The sequence below is a fragment of the Takifugu flavidus genome, chromosome 11, assembly GCF_003711565.1.
Source record: "Takifugu flavidus isolate HTHZ2018 chromosome 11, ASM371156v2, whole genome shotgun sequence".
NCBI classification, from domain to species: domain Eukaryota; kingdom Metazoa; phylum Chordata; class Actinopteri; order Tetraodontiformes; family Tetraodontidae; genus Takifugu; species Takifugu flavidus.
The window spans coordinates 11,410,023-11,416,904 of NC_079530.1; the positions used below are offsets into that span (position 1 = coordinate 11,410,023).

The window sequence follows — 6,882 nt, forward strand, 5'->3', positions numbered from 1 at the left end:
TGATATACTCTTTATCAAACCCTAGGAACAACCAAGCTAGCTCATTAGTGGGATGTTTTTCTTTCTTTTCATGCCGGTCTTGTGTTTGGAAAAGTGATAAGGGGCAGAAATCTAATCAAAGAAACAAAGACCCTCAAAATGCAAATTCATCTTTTTGTATGAATCTCATTAAAATGAATTACTGCTGTTAATGAACCCATGAATTAAACAAAGGTTGCCCTTAAAAATAAGATATGCATTTCCATTAACCTTTACAAGACAAACATTCCTTCTGTATGCCTACCGGATGTATGCTGAGCCCCTAGTCAAAACACAAACAGCAGAAAAATGGAGGTGCCCTAATAATGACAGTAACGATGACAATAATGATTAGAATAATAACGAATGGTTGTCACTTTAATTGAGACATTGACTCTTGCATATTCAAGCATGTGCTTCACTAGGCTGCATTAGCCAATCATGAATGTGGGGCACTGCCATTGGTGGAGCAATAGAGCTGTAAGGAGTGGGGGGTGGATCTCTCCCTCTCCCTCTCCCCCCTCTCTCTCCCCCTCTCTCTCTCTCGCTCTCCCTCCTCTGGCTTCTCCCATTCAATCTCCGTAGTCAGCAGAAGGAGTGGATGGAGAGAGGAGCACCACAGCATCCACGCCGACATCCTGCAGATGCCTCTCCTCCCGGGGAGCGAGCCAAAGAAGTGCTGGAGAGGAGCGCGGGCCGGCAGCCAAAGGGAGACGGAGGCACAGGAGTAAACTAAAAACCAAAAGGACTGAAATGAAAGCCGCCGCCTGTGTGGGGTCCGCCGCAGCCACACTAAATCTGGAGCTGTCGGACCAGCCCCCAGCCTAGCAGCGAGTGAGAGCGCTGAGGAAGAGAAGTGATTTGAAGAGCTGATCCCATCACCCTGGACAACCAGCGATGGGATTCCCACGAGCCCCTCCGTCAGCTGACCAAACTTCTCACAGGAAAAGTGCCTTTGGATTCCCAGTCTGAGTCCCCATTTACAGAGGAGTGAAGCAACTGAGACAGAGCAGAGATCATCGTTCCGTAGGTGCCCCCGCGCGAGGACTGCCCTGGCGAGTGCAGTCGATACCCCAGTCACCCCCAGTCCTCCATCGCACCTGCCTGCTCCTCTTGAATGACTTCTCTGCGTGCGCTCCCACTGCTCAGCAGTTGAACACACTCATGGTCGATGCCAAGGGGAGGAACATGAAATGTCTGACTTTCTTCTTGATGCTTCCAGAGTCGGTCAAAAGCAAGTCGAGTAAGAGCTCCAAGAAAGCGAATGCCAGCGGCAGCTCCAAGCTGCCCCCAGTCTGTTATGAGATCATCACCCTGAGGAGCAAGAAGAAGAAGAAGATGGCAGCGGACATTTTTCCCACCAAAAAGCCTGTGGCCAGCGCCACGGTGCAACACTACCAGCAGCAGAACCTGAACAACAACAACACCATACAGAACTGCAACTGGCAGGGACTTTACTCCACTATCAGAGAGAGGTGGGTGCAGCCAGAGAGAAACAGCCTGAATAACCTGAATAAAAGCCGTTAAAACAGCGCGCGGCACTTCCGCCTAATGCTTATTAAACTTGCATGACATGTGCAACAGTAAAGTATTATCAACAGTATGGTCTCCTCAGGGTGCGTGTGTGCGTGTGTGTGTGTGTGTGTGTGTGTGGTGTGTGTGTGTGTGTGTGTGTGTGTGTGTGTGTGTGTGTGTGCGGTGGGTGTTCCCACCGCTCTGTCCTCTGCTGGGGGGGTATCTCTGTTTACACCCCCCCCCGCTCCGGCGGACTCTGCCGCGCTGACACAACACAGGGCGGACGAGCGCCGGCTCGCTTTCCTGTACTGAAAGCACAATATTTACCTTGGCCTGTCAGTAAAGGACACCAGCTGTCCACAGCTAAAAGTCCGCTTTCTGTCCCGGCTTTGTTGTCCCTCCAGAACCCGATGGGTGGTATTTACCCGCCCCGCTGACATGTTCCACTACTCAATAATATATGAACACAGCTTTAATGTCAGAGGCATTTTTTTCACACTAGGGATTTTCCAGTCAGTCCATTGTCCCGTTTCCCAGTTTGACTTGGTTCATGTCAGGAAATCGGTCGGCTGTTGCCGTGTCATACTAAAAAACTCTCCGTCTCAATCATTTAAATTGATTTTTTCCTTCTGTATCAGAGATTTTGCTTATTTTCCGCGGCTAAACTACACCTCTTTCTCCTTCTGCTTGTTTCCCTTCATAGAAACTCAGTCATGTTCAACAACGAGCTGATGGCAGATGTCCACTTTGTGGTGGGACAAAATGGAAGGACGGAGCGGCTGCCGGGACACAGAGTAAGACTCCCATCAGCCAGTAACGTCACGGCAGCGGGGAGGAAATTAACAAATGAGCTATCTGCCCCGGTCTCCTTCGTATCAGATGAGCGCTAAAAACAATGGTGATCTTTGCCAGCTGTAATGGCACCACGGAGTCCTTTGTGCTCCCCTCTCATTTCTGCAGCCATGTGTCTTCTGGAGACAGTCCTCAATTATTTATGCAAATCAGGCGGAAGGACAGAGGCACAGCCAGGCAAGGAGGGATATCCTCTTCAGCAGTCAAAACGGCGGAGAGGTGCTGGCGGCGGCGGCGGCGGCGGCCTTTGTCTCAGCTGTAACGCAGCTTTTCACAGCCAACGCTGCAATTACTCAACTTTTAATCAAGCGCAGCCAGTCAGAGACAATTACAGTGATAAGGCAATGATGCATTCTGCTCCCCATTGCACACATTAGCGATACGTTTTCAGTCATTAACTAACAGCAACACAAATCTGAACACATCTGAACAAGTTCTTAGTTGCCTTAAATCCCACCTTTAGGCTGGCTCTGCTAGGATCTGAATATAGTATTTACACTAAATCGGCCAATGCTGCAGCTATGAGTTCGACTTGACCGTCCATCTCGCGTACCTATTTCTGTTCTTCCTGCCTTATCAGTGATTAGCAGGTGAAGTGCACGGTACTATAGAGAGCAGGGCAGAGAGGACACTAGAGTTAATGCTGAGGACAGGTGCTGGTGGGAGGTGGTGGCATTTTCAGGCTGCAATCTTTATTGTGTCCATTTGGCAGGATGTCAGATACCCATTATGATTTAATTTACAACACTATGTCCTCCTAAGATGGAGGACATGGCTTGCAGCTGAACGCAGTAAGGCACAGGAGCATCTATGAATGCAAAGGGCCAAGTGGGGGCAGCAATTTTTCTTTAATATGCTGCTTTTATTTGGCTCTGAATCTGGATAGGGACTGTTTATCGACTGCCTGGAAATGGAAGAGATGTTCCCACCAGTACAAACACACAACTGAGCGCCGTCGTGGTGTAATTAGAGCAACGATGTCGCTAAAATCATAATGGGTTGTGTCTGATTTCATCATAAGTTCAGAGAAGTCATCAATTACAGCAAATTGAACTCTTGCTTTGCCCGCTGCACTTGTGCTATTTGGCCTTTTTTTTTTTTTACATGGACAATCTTGGTTATCAACTTTGTCCTCAGGGGAAATAAGGGTTTGATATTTTCTCATTATGTGAGAAAAGCAACAAGTTAAAGACCTCCAGTCATCACAATTTGTGCAGACTGGGCTATCCTTAAAGGAAAATAGATTTCTTAATGGGGGAAACAAGTGCTACAATTGAACTAATTTCTTCCCAACATTCTTCCCAACATTCCCTCTATAAACCCAGTGGCGGCTGAGTTTTTCTGAGATTCTTTTCGCTCACGTCGGCACCTTGTTTTCTCTCTTCCTCCCGACAGTATGTTTTGGCTGTGGGCAGCTCAGTGTTCCATGCGATGTTTTATGGCGAATTAGCCGAGAACAAGGATGAAATCCATATTCCGGACGTGGAACCGGCAGCATTTTTGGCGATGCTGAAGTAAGTGTTGTCTTCTGCAGCCCTTTTTTCAGCTGATCCTCTCACCGGCTCTTTTACTCTCATTACTGTATGTGCTGGAGAGCTTCATCAGTTTGATGGAAGTTCTTTACCACCTTTAAAAAAAGAACATTTTCTGTTTTTATTTTGATTCCCTTGTCTGTGTTTCATGCTGAATCACTTTATATTAACTCGGACATCCTGTTAGCCCCCCACCTCCTTCTATCAGTCTATATTTTAGATCTTCTGCCACATGAGGGACAAAATTGTCCTCTCCTGTGAGATTGATTTGAGCTGGGATTTCTATTTCCAGGAAGGCTACAACTCTTAACACTTTCAACCCCTTTTCTGTAAAGCTGAGAGAAGCTTTTTCTTTGCATCGACAGGTACATTTACTGTGATGAGATTGACCTGAGTGCAGACACGGTCTTGGCTACTCTTTACGCAGCCAAGAAGTACATTGTCCCTCACCTGGCGCGTGCCTGCGTCACCTTCCTGGAGACCAGCCTGAGTGCCAAGAACGCTTGTGTCTTACTCTCCCAGAGCTGTCTGTTCGAGGAGCCAGAGCTGACGCAGCGTTGCTGGGAGGTGATTGATGCCCAGGCTGAGCTGGCGCTACGCTCGGAGGGCTTCTGCGACATCGACGCCCAGACCCTGGAGAGCATCCTACAGCGAGAAACACTCAACACTAAAGAGATAGTCGTATTCGAGGCAGCGCTCAGCTGGGCTGATGCTGAGTGCCAAAGGCAGGAGATCACATCGTCCACCGATAACAAACGCAAGGTTCTGGGCAAAGCCATATACCTGATACGTATCCCTACTATGGCTCTGGATGATTTTGCTAATGGAGCAGCCCAGTCTGGCGTGTTGACACTGTCAGAAACCAATGACATCTTCCTGTGGTACACGGCAGTCAAGAAGCCTGAGCTGGAGTTTATGAGTCAGCCCAGGAAAGGCCTGAGCCCCCAGCGATGCCACAGATTCCAGTCCTGTGCCTACCGGAGCAACCAGTGGCGTTACCGGGGCCGCTGTGACAGTATACAGTTCGCCGTGGATAAAAGAGTCTTTATCGCCGGGTTCGGACTGTACGGATCGAGTTGCGGCTCGGCAGAGTACAGTGCCAAGATCGAGCTGAAGCGTCAGGGAGTGCTGCTGGGACAGAACCTCAGCAAGTACTTCTCCGACGGCTCCAGCAACACTTTCCCCGTGTGGTTCGAGTACCCGGTCCAGATCGAGCCCGACACCTTCTACACAGCCAGCGTGGTCTTGGACGGAAATGAGCTGAGCTACTTCGGACAGGAGGGGATGACAGAGGTGCAGTGTGGGAAAGTGACTTTTCAGTTCCAGTGCTCCTCTGATAGCACCAACGGGACGGGGGTGCAAGGAGGGCAGATTCCCGAGCTCATCTTCTATGCCTGACGGCCCTGGTGTGAACATTTAGACTAACTCCGTGCACTTAGAGAGAGAAGAAAATGACCACTTACTGCTTCGTGTAAATCCGTGTTATTTATTTTGTCACTATGTTAAAAAAAAAAAAAAGCTCAGACCTGTGAAATGGTCTTGTGTGGTTTTTATTTCAGTGAATGATCCACTTAAGTAGGATCACACCCCTGTCTTAAATGTTAGAACGTCCAAATGTGTGGGTGAGCAAAAAAAAACAACAATATGTTGCACTGAACGTGCATGTAAATATGAATATATGTAAATTCAGAAATGTATATGATGCCACACATGTGGCCAATGCTGTCCACTAAGAGGTTTATAATGAATAGGCTTCAATATGCTTATTATGTCTATGCTTGCATAGAATGCACATGTTTTTGCAGCAATATCTCACCTCATGTTATTCATGTCATGACTGAATTGGGCCACTGGCATCATAAAGGCTCCATCTCACCCACTGTCCATCTAAGGTTTAATCGATCATTTGGTCATTTAGGACGCACCAGCTCAAATGAGACATCAGAAACTGCACCAGTAGCATATTGTCCTGCACCTGCACCCGCATCCATCATTCCACCTTTAATTTCTACTAGTCTCATTAATGTTTGCAGGAAATCTTCATTCATCGCGGTGAATTCTTGTGTTGCCTGTATTTGGACAGAGCTGCTCCCTTCCATCGACTGTGTAATGCTAACTGTTGTGGCACCCTGGTCTCTGTTTACAGCAGGATGGTGGGAGATTGCTTCAGTGTCAGACTTCTACTTCTCTTGAACTCCCATCCCCAGTGTGATCTTCTCCCATCCGTATTTGCGGTAGATGCTACAGAATTGCACTGATGTTTACCACTGAAGTTCTTAAGATCATGTTTCACTATTTTGTTTTAATTTATGAGGCGCACCTTCTGTGGTTTGATTTTCTCTGCGACGTGGTGGATTTTTCTGCTGCGGGATGAACTCTCTCAGTCCTGTCTGCTGATGACGATGAATGGACAACGCTGAAGTTGCTGTCCTGTGTTTACGTGCTACAGTGCTGGGAGACCGACGAATGTGTACAAGTATTGATGCAAATAAACGAAACAATTGGTGCAAGTCGTTTGTACGTCTGTGGATTAATACAGGTGTCACCAGCGAGATATGTTAAATCAATATTTACAGGCAAAATCTTTTTCCTGCTCAGACATCTGCAAAGTCAGCGATGCCGGAAATGCTGCCGGGCAGGTTGCATCACGCAGATAATGGCTCCACAACATCGCAATCACACACTGCCAAGTAGGAAAAGATAGAAGGGGAATGAGATTAGCACGTGAAATATCGAAAACACGACGCACATCAGGTGTTCCAGTCAAGCTCCTTTTCCTCTTGTCTAGCTGCTGATGGGGGGAAAGACAGCAATTCCCTTTCTAAAGGAAATGTGCTGGTTCTAATTTAAAAGACAGCACGCTGAGAAAATGAATTGATTTAGAAATCTTCCACTTTCTCATTTCTGCATTTACTTTTATTCATTGAAGATTTAGGGGGGGGAGCTAGTTCCAAATTGCATTCTG

General features: G+C 47.5%; 1 protein-coding gene across 1 annotated transcript; it reads left to right on the forward strand.

Annotated features, from left to right (window-relative positions):
* Positions 1–559: 559 nt before the first annotated feature.
* On the forward strand, positions 560–6,427 carry btbd3b (BTB (POZ) domain containing 3b). The gene is made up of 4 exons (XM_057047948.1): positions 560–1,493; positions 2,237–2,327; positions 3,781–3,899; positions 4,283–6,427. Exons 1-4 carry the CDS (start codon positions 1,183–1,185, stop codon positions 5,313–5,315), a joined length of 1,554 nt encoding a protein of 517 aa, XP_056903928.1. The 5' UTR covers positions 560–1,182; the 3' UTR covers positions 5,316–6,427.
* Positions 6,428–6,882: the final 455 nt, after the last annotated feature.